The 21553-nt window shown below is 36.9% G+C and overlaps 1 protein-coding gene across 1 annotated transcript in view; it reads right to left on the reverse strand.

Moving 5' to 3' along the window:
* MYO3B (myosin IIIB) overlaps window positions 1–21553 on the reverse strand; it is a 107378-nt gene that overhangs the window by 69459 nt on the left and 16366 nt on the right. Inside the window, exons 14-16 of the mRNA XM_066323344.1 lie at window positions 10622–10701; window positions 6407–6484; window positions 4318–4523 (exon numbers count right to left, since the gene is read on the reverse strand). Of these exons, the coding sequence (XP_066179441.1) occupies window positions 4318–4523; window positions 6407–6484; window positions 10622–10701 (364 nt within the window). The remainder of the gene's footprint in view (window positions 1–4317; window positions 4524–6406; window positions 6485–10621; window positions 10702–21553) is intronic.

Here is a 21553-nt window from a genome sequence, read left to right on the forward strand (position 1 = left end):
CCATGAGTGTATGATCTGAGTAACATCATCTGACTACTGTGGAATAGGTAATGCTTCTAGTGAAAGTTTATCCTGCATCTTAATGCAGTACAAAAAACTTAATGTCTAACATAAACAGGCAGGGAAGAAAAAAGGCAATCCTTAAATGACTTGTGCAAGAGTTCTCAACACATTCCTGTGAGCTGATGAGGCATTACAAGTGTAACAGCATTTAGTACCACTGGCCTACTGAGTCCCTTGCCTTTCAGCTGATGGCACAGTATATAGAGGACACACATAAATGGAGGATCCAGCTTGAGGATACGTGGAGGACAGCTGCACACCACATCTGGGGGCACTCAGCGAGGAGTGTTCCATGCAGTGGGACTTTCAGTGCAGGTCCCCATGAGAAAGCACAAGTCCCTTAAACTGTTGTGCAGTGCATGGTCATCACATGACCCCACATTTCAGGCACACCTGGTTGACTGATCAAGTTAATGACCTGTACCTAAAATCAGATTCCAGCCTGAAAGACAGGCCATGTTGCTTCACAGCAAACAAGACAGATGCATGATGTCATGGGGTGCAAGACAGGGCCAAGGGAGACAAAGTCTCGAAGACTTGACAGGGATACAGTGTTTACAGGGACTGCAGATTACATTTTCCTACTTTAAGTAAAAGAATATGTATATTTATATACATAAAACAGATGGTAATATATTTGGCTGAAGAAACATTTTGTGAATGAGTTACAATTAAGCCCTCTCCTCACCATCTGTTTTTTAACCCAATAAACTACATCCAGGTTTGCAAATAATCAGCTCTACGTGAAAACAGAAGACAGTAAAGAGTAACATTAGACAGAGCTTTATCTTTTGTTTACCTCCCACCTGATAAACTCTGAATGGGTCTGTTCCCTGCCTTTGATTGTTTTGTCCTCATATTTCCTGCTAAGAGTTTACAAAACAGCATTATTGAAAAGGCAGATAAGAAGCACACCTATTTGTTTAATAACATCAAGGGAGAAAAAATGCTGGCTCATCCATTTTGTTGTTCAGTTCCTCAAAAGGATCAAAATACCAATTAACTTGCTGGCTTAAAAAAATCTTTGATATCCTTACATTTACTGACATTTTGAAACTCTTCTTCATACTTGCCTAATGTCTTTTTGATTATGAACAAAGAAGTGCCAATCTGTTTAGCATTTGACCTGTTTTCTCAAACATTTTTATGTATTCAACTACTTAGTTCACAAAAACACTTGACTAGTCATAGCTGTAAGTTGAAGAAAAATGTTTCTTGTTCCACTGATAGCTTTATAAGGTATTGTTTGATTTTATTTGCAAGAGCAAAAGAGAATAGAATTTGTTTTAAAATAAAGCATGAGCCAAACAAAGGAGCAAGAACATCTCCTCTCCCACCCCCAGTTATATTCTGAAGGCAGAAGTCATCTTTGCTGTTGTGGAAATTGCTCCCCTTTCCTTCCCTTTTTGTGTTGACTTTCTTTTCTTAACAAATTATATTAAGTTGGACTAAAAACATGGGGAATAATTGACAAGATGTTAATCACAACTTGCTCTTATCTGCACGATGGAAAGCTACAGTCAATGCTGTTTTTATTATCATTAGTTTTCAAGGCTGTACTCAAATTCAGTGCATTTTTGAATAAAAAGGATCTCCTGATAAGAGAAGCTTAATTTCCTCTCAATTTACACTAATTTCTGTGGAGTTAATCCTAGTTCACTTATGTGTAAATTGAATAAAAGTTGAGGTTAATAATTCTGCTTTCAGCTGCTTCGGGATAATGCCAAGACTGATTAATGATCACAAAAAATATTCTGTTAAATGTGCTCTAGAATGGTGTAACCTTACTAAAATTAGTCATATAACACAAAAAAAGTTGGTAAAGATCATGTCTGTAAATTAAATTGCCTCGAAGGAGAAATAAACACATTAGTTATCTTTCCTGGGATATATAATCTGTAGTGTTTTCCTATTACATATTCATTTGATGCACTAATATAAGTCAGAAAAATTAGTAATTTTTCAGAATTTAATTAATTAAGCTCTGGTTTATCATTCCAGATACCTGAATGCATGGAGTGCAGATTTCCAAGCCCAAGTGACTGGTTTATAAGCATAAATCTATGCCATCTCTGGATTTTAGAGAGGACTGTGAAATGGTTTCCCTTTACTATCACATCACAGAATCACAGAATATGTTGATTCTGAAGGGTCCCACAAGAATCATTGAGTACAGCTCCTGGCCCTCCAGAGCACCATCCTCAAGAGTGACACCATATGCCTGAGAGCACTGTCCCAATGCTTCTTGAACTCTTGTCAGGTGTTGTTCACCACTTCCACGAGAAGCCTGTTTCAGCGCATGACCAGCCTTTGGGTGAAGAACCTTTTCTGATATCCAACCTCAGCTTTCCCTGGCATGGTCTGAGGTCATTCCCTTGGGTCCTGTCACTGTTCACCACAGAGAAGAGATCAGTGCTGCCCCTCCTCTTCCCATCACAAGGAAGTTGTAGATCTGTGATAAGGTCTCCCCTCAGTCTCCTGTTCTCCAGGCTGAACAGGCCAAATAACCTCAGCTGCTCCTCATACAGCTCCCCTTCAAGGCCCCTCACCATCTTTGTTGTGCTTCTTTGGACACTCCTCTATAGTTTTAGTACCTTATATTGCAGTGACCAAAACTACACGTAATATTCAGGGTGAGGCTGCCCCAGAGCAGGGTGGGACAATCCCTCCCTTGCCGGTCTGGCCGTGCTGTGCCTGATGCCCCCGGGACAGGGCTGACCCTCCTGGCTGCCAGGGCACTGCTGACTCACATTCAACTCACCAGTGAGCAGAACCCCCAGGCACTGTGGCACTGCTCTCCAGCACCTCATTCCCAGCCTGTCCTTACACCCAGAGTTGCCCATTCCCAGGTGCAGAACCTGACAGAACCAACAGAAGCCTTGTAACAGGATACTTTCCCTTGCTGAGCTTTATATGGTTGGTGTTGCCCAGCCCTCTGATTTGTCAAGGTCTCTCTACAGTCCCTTCCTGACCTCAAGGAGTCAACAGCTCCTCCCAGTTTTGCACCATCTGTGAACTTGCTTAGTATCCCTTCCAGCCTGCATCCAAGCCATTTATGAGGACATTGAGAAGAACACAGCTGAGGATGGAATCCTGTGGAACCCCATTAGTGACTCGACACCAGTCTCATGTCACCCCATTCACTATAACCCTTTTGTGCCCAAACTGTGAGCCAGATGCTCACGCATTGCAATGACATGTTTATCCAGCTGTGTGCCAGACATTTTGTCCTGAAGGATCCTGGGAGAGACAGTAATGACAGCTTCACTGAAATCCAAGAAGATTACATCAACCGGCTTCCCTCAGTCAGCTAGGTGGGTCACTGTTTCATAAAAGGAAATCAGGTTTGATAAGTAAGACTTTCCTCTCATGAAGCTGCACTGGCTGTGACCAATAACTGCATTTTCAGGTGTTTTTCAATACCTCCCAGAATAATCTTCTCCATAACTTTATCAGGCACTGAAGTGAGACTAATGGCTTGCTTTCAAGTTGATTCATTAATTCTATATTGTCTGGATAAAAAATATCCAGTCCAAAAAATATCACACCATGGTTGAATTAGCCATTCACTACTTGCTCTTACTATTGCCTAAATGGTTAATGGTAGTGCTTCTGCTCAGTGTTGAATTGCCAATCCTACACACTGAAAAACAGTAAATACTACACAAACCCACATTTAAAATATAGAGGAAACCATAATTCTCATGTAGCCATATTGCTATCATAAAGATAATAGCATTTCCTGAATAAAATTTATAACTTTCTGAGACTGAGAATATGTACCAAAGCCAGTAACAGCAGCCATGAGAAGGATTAGGGTGAATAGAGATCTGATTATAATTCATGATATCGCCAAGATAAATTACTCTACAAAGCTAAATCTGAAACTTTTATATCAGTTCATTCTTAAACGTGCACATTCTTCATATGATGGCTGAAGGTCACTGACCTACCAAAATCCTTGAATTACCTGAGCAGGACGCATAATTTCCACTTGCTGCCTCTGCATGGGGGCATGGGAGTGAGACCATGGGGACAGGCTTGTTACTTGTGTTCACTGTGGGTTTCACATTGGCTGTTCTCCATTAGAGATCAGATATCTCTTGTAGTCTTTATCCCTTAAAGTCCCTGTCTTCATTAGAGATTCAGACCACATACCTAGGAACAACATCTGTAGAACTTTCTGTACTTAAACATAGAATATGTCTCACTGAATCGAATATTAGGAAAACAGCCCTATTACACAAGTCTTACCTTTTTACAAACTCTTCGAAGAGGATGCGATGAGAATACCCTTTCTGACGTATTTTGACAGTTTCCAGAATTCCAGTGTATCGTAGCTGCAGCAGAACTCTCTCATGAGAGAACATCAGCGCTTCTCGATCATCGTTAGGTTTAATGCAGCGGATAAAGTGAGGCTGTCCAACAACCATTTTGGATAAAAGATCCATGAGGGAATACTAGTGAGGAAAATAAAGAAGATGCTCATACTTGGCAAAAAACTGCAATGGAACTACTTAAGCAGGAGATTCATATTTGTAAACAGTTTGTAATGCTTGATTATATTTTAATCTATAATCTCCATTGTCTTTTTATTATTTTTTAAGATTACAACTGAAACATGGAACCTATTAAAAATTTTCAGTTGTAAAAAAAAAATTTAAAATTCTTAATTTGATTTTTTACTTCTTACACCTTTCTCTTTGCCTTATATTACGTTTCCATAGTTGAAGAATGTCCATTAAAAAAATAAAAAAAAGAAATTGAAAATTGTCCTAATTTTAATTCTATTTGTAAACACGTTTGAGTGATCAAATACTCCCAACAGAAACACAAGCTTCACCATGAAACAGCCACTGAAATTGACAGCATATCATAGGGAAAGGGCTGCAAGAAGTCATCAGTTCAGTTCTCTGTCCATGGAACACTAGATGTATCTTTAACATTTCAGGTACATCCCTGTTACATTAGTTTTTTCAGAATCTCTGCGAATATAAACTGCACACTCTCTCCAGAAATCTGTTGAACTGCTATATTATCACAGCTATTCATAAAGTTCTTAGCATCTAACACAAATCTTGCCACTGAAATGTAAGTCTATTATTTCTTTTCCTATCCACTCAAGACACACAAAACAATTTCCTCCATTTCATTTTAAACTAAAATGATTTGATCACATTATATGTATCTTTTTTTCCACTGACTGCTCTGAATACTGATACTCCTGCTCCATACTCGCCTCATTAAGCTGTTGTATTATCATACAACAATTATGTGTTGTCATAACACATACAATTATGTGTTGTCAACTATGTTCAATCTCATATATCCATATGTGTCTCAAAATCACATACAATTCCAAGCTGATTGTCATCACCTTGCTGCAGGGTGCACATGTATTATTGTCTACATCCACACTCACTCCCCCATTATACTTTTTTTTCTTTTTACAGTTCCTACAGAGCTGGCATTTGTGTGGTTCTGTCCAAGACCACTCTAAGTGCATACCTGTATGACAAGTCTGAATGTGTGTCCTTGCACTCTCCACACTGGGGACAACTCCTCAGTATACACCAGCTTCCTCTATACCCTTACTTACACTATTCTACAAAACAAATTGAACAGGTATTCCTACACAGCTTGAAGCTTTGACTCACATTGGCTAGAACAACTCTGTGAACTTCTCTATTCTTCATGGTACAAGTGCAGCCCAAGAGTCAACTGCTAAAACCTTTTCTACTTTGCAACGACTGCAAGAAACAAACAGTAACCAAGTGTCTTGGAGCAGCACTTTCGTGACTCCTAAGCTTCCTGTTCTAACATTCTCAATGCCCTTTCCCTGCCTGCTTGCTTTAAACACACATGCAGAATATGCATTACTTCAGACAGGATTGCTACTGTTAAAATAGCAATCTGTATGATTTACAATAGCAGTTCCAAAAGATGGATTGTCTTTCACTTAATAGCATAAATGAAAAATCTTAATCTTTAAAGGTATGTATGCCCCAGCTTGTGAAAAAAAATGAAGAATTTAGCGATAGCACCTTTTTTTTTTGCACAAAATTTGTGTTCTGTTTATAACAAGACCTGTTCTAGGCCTCTAGCATTTTAGACAGAAAATAGTCTAGGCTCTGGAGATTCTTATCAATGTACTCAATGAAATTATAAAAGTACAAGTATGAGGAAAAAAAGAGAAAAGAGAAAAAAAATGTTTATGAATCAACAGAAGCCTTGTAACAGAATAAAAAAACTTCCATTTCTCTTTGATGTTACTGTCCCACAAATATTTTACATATATCTATTGTTCTTATTATCAAAATGCTTTTCATTTTAATTTTTGTACCCTAAAATAGGAAGCCATAGTTTGCCGCTTCATGTTAGTTGTTTCCTCGGGATGCCGCATAACCTCCATTGTGTCAACCTGGAAGACAAAACTCTGACGTTAGGACTGTTCCAGAAACACTCCAGACCCACCCCACCTTGCCCATCAAAGCTGGGTACAGTTTCTTATAGTCATTCCTTCAAGTGTGAGTACTTCAGAGTACTTTATCAGGGATAGCAAGGCCAGCTTCTAACAGATGCAGGACACAATGACTTTGGAGAGCTCTTTAAGCATTTTGAATTTTTTTAATAATGTAACAGCACTCTAGATTTATGTTAATACAATACTCAGCCAGTGAAATAGCTGTCAAGTTGCAATACCTTAGGAACTGATTTCTAGAAAGTATTCTTCTTATTGCCACTACAATGAACTCCAACAGGACTTGTGTCTATAAGAAGAGTTATCATAATTTTAAGAGCCAGGAAGTAAATTGAACTGCCTCATTTTGCTCATGTATGGAAAAAATACTGTAGGACAATGAATGGCAAGCAAAGTAGGTAAATGATCTAAGTCTGTTCCCTTCTCCTACTGTGGTTATTACTAATTACTTTATATTGCCATTTTGATGCCAAGAATCTCAGCAACCTTATTCTGATTCTCAGTCTTATGGCTGAACTGCCATAGCTTACCACTTTTTCGGCATTGCAGAAGAGTTATTTTTAGACGATATACATGGAAAGTGAACATACTGCTCCTTGTAGGTTTTTGTTATATTGTCAGTACAGCTGTTCTTATCAAAATGAAACCAGAATTTATGAATGAGTATAACTGTGGTTACCCATAACAAGCAGATTGTGTTGCTGCATTACGGCTCAACAAAATTAAAGAAAATTAACCAGCATCCTGTTTGCATGGAGCATTAACAGCATTTTAGCATTCACTTGCTTTGTGGCTGTTTACCATCTGCTCTGACCAGGTGGCATTTGTATAAACCAGATAATGCTGTTGTCAGCACCTGTGATACACCTCCTGCACTTTGCTCCATACAATCATTTCCAACATTCATTGACTTAAGAACACTTTTCTGGACACTAAAATAACTGCTGAAAGATTACAGTTCTCAATAAAGTAACTGAGACTCTTACCTTTAGGAGGTATTTGGGAGACTGCATGCAAAATATAAAGGAAATGAAGCGCTAAGTAATAATAGATCAAAAAAATGGATTTTATGTTGGGGAAGAAATCAAAAGAAATCAAGATTCAGAACACAGATGGTGCAAATGAAGACAGAGTTAAATAAAGGTGACCACAAAAAATTTTAATATGTTTTTGTAATCTGTGATTGTAATCTTCTGGCCCAGAGTGGCATACATGCATTGGTACACATCTCAAACTAACATAGGAGAAGAAGAATAAAAAAAGAGAGATGCAGTTTGTTAAAAGAACACTGTAATACATCCCAGGAAAAATGCCTTATCAGCACAGGTAACATCAAGCATCTTAAGAGGTTATGTAACAAAGTAAATATCAATGACCTAATCAAAACAGCAGGCATGTCCGTGGGGAAGGATATGGGAATGTTTCAAGATTATCTTGGCAAGGCAGCTAGTTTCTGAGGATTGTTATCTAAATCTCTAGTAAATGTCAGGTAGAAGACAAAAGCTATAATGGTCAGCACTGACAGTAAGTTCAGAATAACTGGCAATATTTAATGTTAAAAACCACACAATTTAAATGTAAATAAGATCAAATCAAGAACAAAAGAACATAGTTTGAGGACTGATCTGATCCCAAATGCCAATGAATCGGAGGTTCTAAATAGGATTCTTCTCTGTCTAGAAAAACAGAGACTCAGTGATATTGCTGCTGGAGACTGACCACTCAAAACCTCTTACATTCATATCTCATGTATCTGCTGGTCAATTAAGGGTAGTATCATCTCCTTTCCACAGCTCCTTATTTTCACCAAAACTGTAGAATTTTACCATGTTGGGACTGCCATTCTATCAAATATGGTTTACAACAGGCTGTTAGGTTCAAAAGAGCTTTGTTGTGTTTTGAGGTTTTTCTGGGGGGGCAAAGGGAAAGAATGCACAGAAAGACAGATGGTCAGAAACTCACAGAGGAGATGTAAAACACTTTCTCAAAAAAGAAGGCTGAAAGCAGTATTGTTAGATTTCTTTTCCTATGAATGAAGTTGTAAATCCAGATCTGTGCAATATGTAAGAAATAGAATCAATTTCCAAATCTTTTTGACAAGAAACGTTTGAAATTTTCATTAGAAAATTCTGACAGACCCTGAAGCTGATGGGATTTTCTTCTAAGACTTTTTAAGAAGTTTTGTCTCTCATTTATGTACAACACTGCTTGTCTATGAAGCCACACAATTTTATGGTAGGACAACAACTTCATGGGTAACAGACAATAGGCTTTCTCACAACTGGCTTGCTAGAAAATGACAGAACATAAAAAGAATGTCAATGTATAAGAGTAAGAATGTCACGATACCCTGTATTTTAAATCACTAGCTACTCTTTTTAAACAAAAATGAAGATATTTCAACTATTAAGTCACATTTTTACGTGACAGCTATAGTGACCTACAATATGAATTTATGTAATTACAGCTGTAGTGGAAAACATCCTGACCTACAAAAGCTGAACTCTTTCATGACTAAAAAGACTCCTTCTAATAGTTTTGAAACAATATTAAAAGAACAATTTATAACATCATCTCACCTTGTGAAGTCACTTGAAATTATGACTTTCCACATATTGACCACACCTGCTGCTGGCATGGTATGAAATGTTTTGGTTTTTGTAAAACCAAAAAATATGTTAAGCAAAAAACCTTCTTAAATTAAATAATAATAAAAAATTTCCAAACTTCCAAACAAAATTATTGCACTTAGATTTTTTTAAAACAAAATTTGAAATAATAATTTAAAATGTTTCCTGAAGTTGTTTTAATTAGGTGCTTTACAAAATTCTAAGAAATAGCTTTTTATCTAAAAAGTATTTAAATTAACATTTTCTGAATAGTGTTGCACTTCTTCATGTCTTTTCTTTTGGGTCCTATTAAAAAGTTTGAAGGGTGAGTAAAGTCCACTTAAACAGTACTTATTACCTGATTGTGTTCAGTAAAGCTCTAGGAGTGAACTGCTCTATTGCAATCCTGTTGTATCAATAAAATGCATGCTTAGAAGGCTTGTGCTGAATATAGCTGGATGTGGAAGACAATGTGTATGTAACACAAGAAAACTGGAAAGGCCACTCTTCAGCACAGAAAGTATTTACACTAGACAGGAAATAATAGTCTGAAATCCACATCTGTATTTGCAGGTACAGTGAAGGATATAGACATCTGGATGACATAAATAACCACACTGATGTTTCAGCACAAGCTCCAAATACCAGAAGATAACAAGAAGAAATAGAAACCCCAAAACATAAAATTTTGTAGACTTTGGACAGTTGCTGTTACCACACTTGTTTTAAAAATTTATTACTGTTTGTTTTGAAAAAAACCCAAACCCTCAAACCTTAACTACGGTAACTCTAACAAGTACCACTTAGGAAGCAGGGAGGAGGTGTACTTACCATCAGCTTCAAGGGACAACAGGTTTCCTCACAAATTAAGTGCACTCAATTGTAATCCTACTAATTACCATAAAATTATCCCATCTTTCTGCAGCTATGCCACATATTTTTATGGCAAAATTCAGCAGCATTTAGATTCTACAGTTCTTTTTACAGAACAGTGGTTTTGCTGAGTCATTCTTTTCTGGTTATCTACCAGTCACAAACATTTCTTGGTCTTTCACTTCCAAGTTGAATTAAAAAGAAATAGAACTTAAAAAAAAATTATTTTGCCCTTCATACTGTTAAATACACTACGCAAATTTTACATAATAAGACCTCTTTCTAGGTCAAAATTGTCAGAGGAAGACCTCGACCCCTTTGAAATAAAGAGAACTATTGATATTGATGTAACAGATTTCACTCCAAAGGTTTAAGGATTTATCAGTAGTAGATTGATTCTTCACTGAATTCTACAATAGGTTCATCACTAAAACTGGAAACCATGCTCCAAGACAAGGTGCACATTACTGAGAGTAAGGCAGACTCTTACTTGGTAAGAACCTCCCTCTATACTGACATCAGCTAAGTACTGTTACACAGTCCCACTGTAGTATTTTATAAACAACTGCCTGTCCTCAAAGGGAACACCACTAACCTTGATACGCCCAGCACTGAGCTGTGGAGGCAGAGACCGAGATGCTGCTGTCACTCTGGCTCTTGCTTGTGCCAAATTACCTGTTCAAAAAGAAAGAAATTCACACTGCAAGAACTATTCAAGAAGCTTAGAAGAGAAAAATTTGTACTGTGTAAAATCAGTTTGTATAATAGTACTAAACTACACCACCACACTTCTTCCACACCCCTCTCATTACCCCTCAATTGTGCCTGCAGAGCATTCATCACAGGCATGACAGAGTGCAGTGTTGATTTAGAGGGGAGGAAAAAGTCATTGATAAGGTGGTATGTCACTGACCTTAGCTACTGAGCTGATGAAAACAACGACAGCACAAAGGCATACAGCTCAATCACTAGTAATCAATTTCTCTGTGACTCATTGAGAGATTTCAAAGAGCAAAAAGACTACAGAACCAATCTTGTTTCCATGAAATCACATGGATCCTCAAGTGTCAAGACAATATCCTAAACTCACAAACTAACGAGAGAGATGAGAAAATGATGACGGTACCATTTTTTGACCTTTTGACATATAATTCTCAATCTTATTGTAACTCAGGAGTTTTAAACACTGACTCAGTTTCCCAGGCAAAAGTATATTGTGGTGTCAAGTGAAAGACTGGTGCCTTTTTAAAAATGTAAGGTATGACATGTCCTAAACTTTTTCTTCTGTACTTGTAGAAAGCCAAAGTCATCACAAAACAGCTTTTCAAAATAAAGCCTAGGAGAAGAGAGAGGAAGTGATATCGGACTTGCATATGCAAGACACTCTGTATATTTCAAAGTTTTAGCAAGTCTAGCACAAGATGTCCAAATGTTTTCTCTGGCTATATCTTCAGAGGCTAAACTGTGATTAATAGCATTGAAAGAACCCTTTGAAGCAGGATTGGTGACATCAAAGCCCTAATCCATGGGTGGCAGGATTTTTATAATGAGTGGGAAGCATTTTAACACATTTCAAAGGATTTACAGCATGAATAAACAATAGGCCTCTGCAGATGTACCACACACCTTTCAGAACCAGAACACATAAATAAGTGTCTATTTTAATTTAAATGTAAATAAAGTGTTAACACTTCTTTCAGATGCTAAATGACTTGTTTGCATCAACTCCAGTGTTTGGCTGCTAGCTTTACAAAAAGGCAGTAACTCTAAATAGTCTTCAGAGTTTTGCTAAACTATGTATTACATAAGTAGTGAGGAGTCACGATGGGAAAAACGAAAACCAAAACCACCAAATTGCAGGTAAAAAATCCCAAATGCTGGTAATAATTCCTGAAGAGAAGAGAGCAAATCCAATGTCCACTCTAACACTGAAAGGAACTTCTGCTCTTACTTTCCCCTGAACAAGAAAAATACCAAACCCTTGAAAATAATCTGGGGGCCAGCACTTAAACACTTCTTCATTTGAACATTCTGAATTCATCTAAAACAAATATTTATCCTTTAAGCTGCTGGCACTGGTATTGACACAATACTGCGAATCTGGCACGTCATTTCCAGATCTAACATCATATATTACCTGACAGTTTAAATCATGGTCCAGAACACAAGGTTGTCCACTACTTTGGAAACTGCTTTAGGCTATTATATTGTGTATGTTAAAGAAACCACAACTGTTTGGGAAAACTTGAGTATCTATGCACATACATGGTACATACTGTAAATATATGTATCTCTCCAAAGTTAAAACGAGGACTTAAATGAACGAGTAGATGGTGAAATATTTTTGTCCCATGTGCAATGATGCTATTTTTGTATGTTAAAAATTACTCTTTTGGGCCTTTTTTGGCTAAAATAAACTGGAAAGGTTGTTTTTGGCTAGGTTTCAGATTAGCAGGTCTAAAGCTTGAAAGTTTTGCACTGAAGAACTGACAACACATGATAAAAGAGAGGAGTTGGGAGAAGAAAGGATGTTGAATCAGACTGTTTAAAATGACTAAAATTTTGTTGCATTTTGTAACAACACAAAAAGCTCTGTAATGAAATAAAATTTAGAATGGTTATACAGCTGCTCAAGGTTCACCACACTCACTGTTGGCATTAGGTTTCTAGGGTTCATAATTAGTACTCCTGAGGTCTCCCTTAGTTTCTCATGCAAAACTAAAACTAAACATTTCTGATCTGGTAAGCCAAGCAATAAATAAACCTTTTAATTAATCACAAGTCTTTAATAACTTCCCAAATGAAAAAAACCCCAAAAGTATTCAGTGCCCACTTAAAAAAAGAAATGCTTTACCTATCATACCTTTGTTCAGTAGTTACTTCCTTCTAGGAACGGATTCTTACCAGTGCTTATTTCATGTCTCAAGTGAATTCCTATGTTACTACCTGTAGCATTAGATTGAATCCATGGAAAAAATATTACTAGGATTTTCTTTTTCAGCTGAAATACAAAATGATACTTGAATAAAAGTTTCTGAATTAGTCATTTTGTGTAGCTCAGGCTCAGGAAAAATAACTACCAATCTTTAACATGTCTAAGCCATTAAAACTAATAAACAAAATAAATGTGGTTTGAAAGTCAGTCTACATAACAAGAAGTATTTCACCCAGGGTTCACATGGTGTTCATAGTCACTAAAATTTGGTACCTATCCCTGCATTTAATTTTCATTTACAAGGTAATTTACACCTTAACACATCAAAAATAATTAAATGTTAATCCATTTTGTGAAAAGATTAAATATTTGAAGAACAAATGTTTATAGATAATAACACAGGCAGCTTGAACTGCCATGGGTTCCTTGAAAGGTTAAACTGGTTAAAGGTTGAAAGATTGCACCATGCTCTTCAGAAGCTGAGCTTCACAGCAATTACATGGTCAAAACTTTAGATGAAATACAAATTATATCCTTGTAGACCAAATGCTATCTACATTAATTCCAAGTCCATAAAATGGACCAACTAAGTCATATAAAACCCCCTCAAAATTGTCTTAGGTTTTGCAGATTTTATTTTTGGGTTGTTGTGGTGGTTGGGGTTTGTTTTGTTTTGTTTTGCGTTTGTGTTGTTTTTTGGGGTTTTTTTTTGAGGGAGGGGAAAGAAGTTAATGGTTAAAGTTAGGATTAATCTTTTAAACATGTACATGTTTAATTTTACTCACATGCACTTCAGTTCAATGGGGCTGCTCATCTGAAAACTTAAGGCTCCTACCTATGCACCTGGATCAGATACTAAGGTCTCTGTGGGATTGTGTCAGTGGAGGAGCCAGTCAGACCTAACGTTTCTCCTTTTTTCCTCTATTCAATGAAGTGGAGAATTAAGTTAAAACATTCCCTTTAATGCATTGAGAAGTTTTAGACATTAAAGTTTGTAAAATGGTCTTAGAATTTTCAAAGGGAAAAGAAGTAGCTCAAAATCTATGCGCTCACTGGCTAAGCTCAGTGTCAACACTCAGCAAACCTCCCTTTGTCTTGAAGCTGTTTAGATCATCTCACATCTCTGCAAAAATGTTCTCCACTGATGCCTCATTTCAGCTAGGTGAGAAAGATCGTATTATCAAAGACTGCATCTCTTCCATTATGCAAAGCCAAGCAGGAGAAGTTTTGAAAGTATTTACATCACACAAAAGAAACATGGGGTGTTTTTTACAAGTTGGACTTCAGAAGTGGTCTCCAGATCTCTAAAAGGACTAGTCAGCATTCCTGGCTTCTCATTTGCACCCCTGGTAGTTACTCACTGTGTGATCTGGCTGTATTAATGATTTATTCAGCTGTTGACTTTATGTATTAATTGGGAAAAGTACACACTCTGGCTGGATGTTCTGGTGTTACCTATGGTTTGTGCTTCATTTATTCTTAGGTGATGGGTTCTGTAAGTAGTACCAAGCAAATATTAGCAATATCAGCACTGTATTTATAACCTCCATTTGGTTATGCCTGCAATAGATCATTCCTCCCAAAGTAAGAGCATGCCAGGTAAGAAATACGTTAAGCTTTGATACAACATTCAGTTTGTGAAGTGCAAATGACTTACTGTGAAAAAGCCTAATGACAATGTCACCTTACTGTACATGTTGTACCAGGGATATTACTGTTATACAGAGGGCAAGTACAAGCTCTTTCCTTATCCTCATATATTTTATTAATTTCTTTCATGCTTCTGGTTCAGATAAAGAGGGGTTACTTCAAACACCATGTAGATACAGTATAATATGGTCAGAAATGCTACAATGCATTTGTATTTCATTGCCATTACTTCTAATCACAGCTAAGCACTCACACTCCAGAAGAGGTTCAGGGCCAGACAGTGTCTTTGACATACAGAGATTCTTCTCTGTCTTTCCTTTCAGTACATTTTATCTGGCCAAAAGAAGTCGACTGCTTATCTCCATAATGCATTTTCATCTTCTGCGACTGTAAGACTAAGCTTTTAGCTCAACTACAAATGAATACATGTACTTTTTTTATTCTGTACTAATTTGATTCTGGTCACTGACTATCAAAATTCTGTTCTTTTGAGTCATTGAGAGTGGTTGAAGTAATTTAAGCTGATCTTGTGCAATAAAAAAGCTAAGAATCCAATTTTCTCATATACTACCCATTTTACACAAAATGTATTTATAAAAATACTGTCTGTAGAGCACAACTATCAATACAGATAGGCCTCAACTACTGCTTCTTCGGAAAAGACAATTACTTTACTTTCTATTCAAAATAAAATCAAGAAATAGTATTTCCAAAATCAGATACATATTGCCAAACAGAATCTAATCAGCATAAAAGCCTAGTAATAGTGAACCTCACCTGGGAATAATCTAATGATGAATATTTGCTTCAGGAGCAAAAATATTAATGTTTCTGTTCCATATTATTTGAAATGAAAAATCCATGCCACAGTGAACTAAGGAATTCTGATACTGATTCTCAATTAGATTAAGGACTTCTTTAGTCTTTTTAGCATGAAGTAGACACCCATCATATTTACAGATATATAAAAGCTTTACATTGCTAGACTGGGATTGGAGAACCTGAGTGTAAGTTCAGTGCTGTTATGCTTTCTATTGCATACATTGCAGACACTTCCCTAAAGTGGTCACTTCCCACGTTAGGAAGACACACACTGGCAAACACACAGCATTATGTCTACAGCAACAAATAAAACTTTGCTTTAAGCATCACCACTGCTATGTTTAAATATTGTTTTAACACAGTAGGTTAGTAGGCTTCTTGGATGGAATTCTTCTAGAATGGAATGGAACAGAGACACTGACAGCAGCTGAGACGAAATGAAGGTCAAACTGCCTAGTGTACTCTATACACATCCACATCCACAGTATCTATACATACTATACATCTGTGACTGTATGATGTCAGTAAGAAAGATCTTAACTTTTATCCTCACCTACTAAAGAACAACAAATTAGGGTACCAATTAAACTAGTTAATGGTAATGCCCAAGGAATTTTTCTAACACAGCTGTGAGTACTAACTGCTGCTTTAAGCACCACGCCCAATTTTCAAGGTAAATTGAACCAAATGTGTATTCATCTATTCAACTGGGAGTAGGCTCAGTGAAACACAGACCTTTCCTCAATATCACGGGCACAGTATGTGGTCAGAGGACATAAAAACCTACCTTACATGATTCTCATAGTCCTGTGACATGACCAAACTGACAGACAGTAGGCAAAACACATATGGTATACCCTGACAACATGATAAAGAGGTGCCTGGGCACAGGCCAAGGGATCATGTGGTTCTGGAAAACAGAGTGGCAGAGCAGGGAGAAGATTGCCAACTGGCCACAACCAGGAGGCCATAGGTTGGGCACCTCTGTCCAAACACACAATTAATGATAGGAGTGGCAGACTAAGTACAGTGAGTGCTAACTATCTGAAGCTGCATCCAGACAAAAATAAAATACACTTTAAGAGATTGGAAAAAGCAGAGTTCTTGTATAAACAATACTGCAGTTTTCTACTGCTTGATATTCACCAGTTTCTTTAGTCAGGTCTGTAGCCTGACTAGCTGGAGACTTGACCCACTGGCTGGCTGAAGAGAGGCTGATCACAGCCTGATCCAGTCAGACTTCCAGCTGCTGCATTACAGAATAAATTGGCTTGGCTTTTTATGATTTATATGTTGTCAGAAGACATGGGCCATTTCTTTCAGACATGGTCCTTAGCAATTACCTTACATATCTCTTGTCGTGTACAGTTTGATGCTCTTGTACGTAATCAGCTCAGAACAACATACCTTGAATCCTCTGGGGAACAGCGGACAGGACAAAACACTGCTGCTGTCAGGACAGTATCTCACCATCATACAAGGTTTTCTGCTGCCCCTGCAAACTGCTCTGCTACCTGTAACACATCTATAACTGAGATCAGGAGAAAACTACAGAGGTGAATTTTACGTGAAACTTCGTTGTTGAGGAATTCTTCACTGATTTTAGGCATTGCTCAAAATAACCTTGTTCTACTTACATCTACTCAGTTCACTTCTTCTTCCAGAGGTTTTGTGGAATAGTTCTAAAACCATACACAGGTTGGAAATATATTTACACTACGTTCTGATTCAGTTCTAGTTTCCCTCATTGTTTTATGTAGCTGACATATTTTCTCTTGCATGTTATGTAAGAATTTTTTTCCCCCAAATCATGTATGCTTTATCCAGGAAAGTAAAAGTATGAGTAGTTATCTCATTGTTCTATCTATTAAGCTTCATAGTGCACCGTTTAACTTGAGGCCAAAGTAAGTTTCTACAACAGTGAATAAACAGGAAATCCAGGAGAAAGTCAGGAACTGTGATTTCTAGTCCTTTGCTTGTATTTCCAGAGTGTGTTCATTCTCCATACAATGTTCAACAATTTTACAGTATATATTCCATCACTCAGGACCTGCTGCTGAAGCTGCTCCATACATACAGAGTCTGGTCAAAATCCTGCTAAAGCCAGTGAAGATTCCCAATTAATTCAGTGACAAAAAATCAGGTGTAAAGATGCAACTGAAAGCACATGGAAAAAAATCATGGAACATTTTCTCTGATCTCACTATCACTCTCTGCAGTCATCAAGACCCTAAGGCTAGACAGGCTAAAAAATGGTCAAAACCAGGTTTTAAAACTTCAATGCAAGAACTGTCTTTTAAAAGTATTATTTTCAGATGAAACAAAGTTATTGAACTTAATAAAAGTCCCAGACCTTCCCATTTTTGAAATCTAGGCATTATTGATGTTGACAACTAATTTAATCAAGTCCAAAAGGCTTCTCAACTGAACCACTGCTCCCCTGGATGTCAGCACTTCTGTGTAATATCATAGTTGGCATAAAATCGGTAACTTTTGTGGTAAAGCAAAACATTAATTATATTTGTATCTCTGCTCTTAATGAAATAAATACCCATTCACACAAATACCTGTGTATTTTCTTTGTCACACACTGTGACCTGCTATCCAGGCAGCTCAATTAAACACTCCTGCACTCCAAGTCAGGTTAGAATAAGGAAGACAAAGTCAAATAATAATAGATAATGCTGGTTCAGTAAAGTACTGGCCTTTACAGCTTGTTGTAAGGTGAAAGAATAAAGAGAAATGATAAACGTACAAAGTACAAAAGCATAGTAAGACAAAATACTCAGAAATTAATATACAAAATCTAGAGACTCAGATTTTTTTTGAGAGAGACTCAGAGATTTATTTTCCACCCACTACATTCGTCCTTTGGATATATTAATCCCTTAATGCAATTGTTTTGAAGGAGTGGGAAATATAAGCACATTCTTTGTTAAGGACACACCAAAAACCATTATGGATATTCATATGAGTAAGATTATCTGAATATTCAACAGTTATCTGCTCTCAAAACTCACTGGCAAATTTGAAAATAATGCTCTTCTAGAACTGATCTTTAGAGCTACTGAATGCTTCCAATGACATAGTGAGTATCTTTGACACAGTTTGACCTTACAGCACACACAGCCTATCGAAACTGTCAAGTAAACTACTCATTAAAACAATGGTAAAATGTTCTCTGAATATTTCTCTATTTAAATTCTGTATATGGTGTCAAGTGAAATCCCACAGCCTACAAGTTAATATTGAAAACAGTGACATCTTTTGTTTCCTCAATATCAATAGATTCTGAATTTAATTAGTATAAAATGCAGTGTTAAGATTAATTACTATTCACTACTGGAAGTCATGTTCATTATAGGATTGACAAGTTAGGCCAGAAACATGAATATTGGGAAAGGTATCTCCTCTCTTCTGAGAAAAAGGTAAAGAAAAACTATTCTCAAGATTTGTTCTAGAGAGATTAGTCTATTATAAAACAAATCAGTACATTAACTAAGATCTATTATTAAACTTGTCCACTTTTACTTTTATTAGAGTTCAATTTGCAAGCACTTGGAGAAAAAAAAAATCTATGCTCTCTTGCTCATTTGCAATACCATATAATCTGTGAGGTCTCAGATTAAAAACCAGCATAATTCTGTTTGGGCAACACCCTTTAACAAACATAATTGTGGTAAATCTTACTTGACAATTCTCAGCTGTTGTGCTTACTGCCATGTGCAATTCCAGAGATACACTGACACTATTTATAGGGAGTTATTCTCAAGAGTAAATAATTGTTATGCTTTATATAAAGCTTTAGCAGGACTGAGACATTAACTTTGATCTGATAGATGGTTTTATTTCTAGATGAATTCCATTCTTAGGGCTATTTCAGAGCATTTCTTGGATCCTATTGCTAGCAAGTATTATGAGTATCTGTACTGCATTTGTCCTATGATGCAAAACCTTAGGACATGAGGAAAAATAAACCCTGAACTGTAAAATGCTGAAGTGCAGGACTCAAAAAAGTAATCCATAACTCTACCTCCCAAACTCAGTTAAGCTACAATTAATTGAGTTTACTGATGTCCCACATCTGCAACCCAGTAAAGTTCATGACTGTTATGTTGCACAGCTGTGGTTTAAAGCCTCTCTTTGCATACAACCCACTGTCAGCAAAGGAAAAACTATTTTTGTGTTTTTAACATACAGACCAGTTAGCAGTATGAAAGCCTCCATGTCCAGACTGAAATACACAGCTTCCATCAATCTATCAAAATTCTTACGAAATATAAATTCTGATTAATTTTAAGTAGATATACTGTAATTATAATGTCTTTGTTTCCAATTAATTTGACTTAAGTGTGCCTGATCTCTTAAAGATGAAAATACTAACAAAAAGGTACCAGTATAAAAAGATTTTATTGTGGAAAAAATAATTAAAATTAAAATGTACTTGAACTTTTGGTTCTACTGTGATGTACAGAATTAAGAGAAAAAAAATATCCTAAATCCAAAAGAGACCATTATATTTCAGTGAAGGACACAAACCCAGCCAGAGACCTACCACTACTCATTGCTAGAGGAAGGGCCTGTGCTCAGTAGGAATGCACAGGGACAAACATGACAGCTCAAACCATGGTTCTACCAAAAACAGTGGCAAAGCACCTTTGATTTTGATTTGCCAAAATGACACTCCATAGATGCACCTGTTCATAGGACTGAAATGCAAGGAAATCTCTTTCCTTTGGTTTCTGACTCGTCATGAGGAGTCACACGCTATCACAGTTACACACGAGTTCATACTGGAGATAATAATAATAAGAAGTGGTGAAAAGCAGTTCTCTAAAGTGATTTTGCAGAAGGCCACAGTTGTTCTGTTCTTTAGTGTGCATAAAACTAGCCTGAAACTTTTTTTTCACATTCTTTTTGGTCCGTTAGTTGTTTGTTTTCATTTGGTTTGGCAAACAAACATACACTACATAGAATTACTTTTCATCTGAGGTTTGTAAGCAATGTTAGAGACTCAAAAGCAGAAAGAACACAGACTAAAAATCAATATTGAGGAGGGGAAATGACCTTTAGACAGGTAAGTTATAAATAACTTGTGTCTGGAAAAAACTCTACTTTGGACAAAAAAAAATTACCTTCTTAAAACATGACTAACCAAACCCTTCATCCCAGCTGTGAAAACGCTCATCCCAATTCTCTTTGACAAATTATGCTTAAATACATAGGCACCACAAACAAGGAGTGTTTATTAGCAATGATATATTGATACTCCATTCCCCTAATGCATGAGCAATCCCCAATGCTACTAAAATTATTGGATATGATGTTGCTATAGTGGTACTCAGCTTTGCATTTCTTCTCTGTAGCCAAGCAAAACCCCTACTGATCCTCAAAGCAACAGCAAGGATGTTTCACAGCATCTCTGCTCCTCTGGTGGGAAGGCTGGAGGATTTCCCTTTCCCTCCCTGCAGAAAACAACTTTCTCCTCTATCTCAAGTAAGGACTTATGGCAGAGCAGAGCAACCCTGATAGAGGTTCTAAAGGTCTGTGAGTCATGGCAAGGACAAAAATCTGCAGAGACTGTGTTTCAAGAGTAGAAGATCTTGTTGTGATGCAGCTTTCCTAAGAATATGCAAGGTTTTTCTTGCAGTCTCAATCCCCCTCAGGGATGCTTTGCCCAGGTAATCCAACAGTATCACCCCTTACAGTTGATGCTGCAAAAAGTCTTGAATATCAGGACAGTGAGTAAAATGCTCTGACTCCTCGATGGTGAATGTACCATGTCTGCCCTTAATTTTTGCAGCCAAAATCCTCTAAATATCTACAAGGAGACTCTGTTTTCTAGTTCCTGTGATTCCTTTTCTCTCTGACGCTTTAGCAGCAACAGTGATACACTAAAACCAGAGACAATCAGGAATACATTCTATCTAAATGGGAACATGCATATTTAACTATAGTGGCAGCACAAGAAACTGTGTCTATAGAAAAAAAGTGACAGATATGGAAGCAATTGGGAGAACTGTTAGGTTCATTCAGAATACATTCATTCATTTTCGAAGTTAAAGGTCTTTGAAAGTGCAGATTTCAAAACATGCTGAACGTGACTAAGTTTCCACTGCA

The sequence above is a fragment of the Sylvia atricapilla genome, chromosome 7, assembly GCF_009819655.1.
Source record: "Sylvia atricapilla isolate bSylAtr1 chromosome 7, bSylAtr1.pri, whole genome shotgun sequence".
Classification (NCBI taxonomy): Eukaryota; Metazoa; Chordata; class Aves; order Passeriformes; family Sylviidae; genus Sylvia; species Sylvia atricapilla.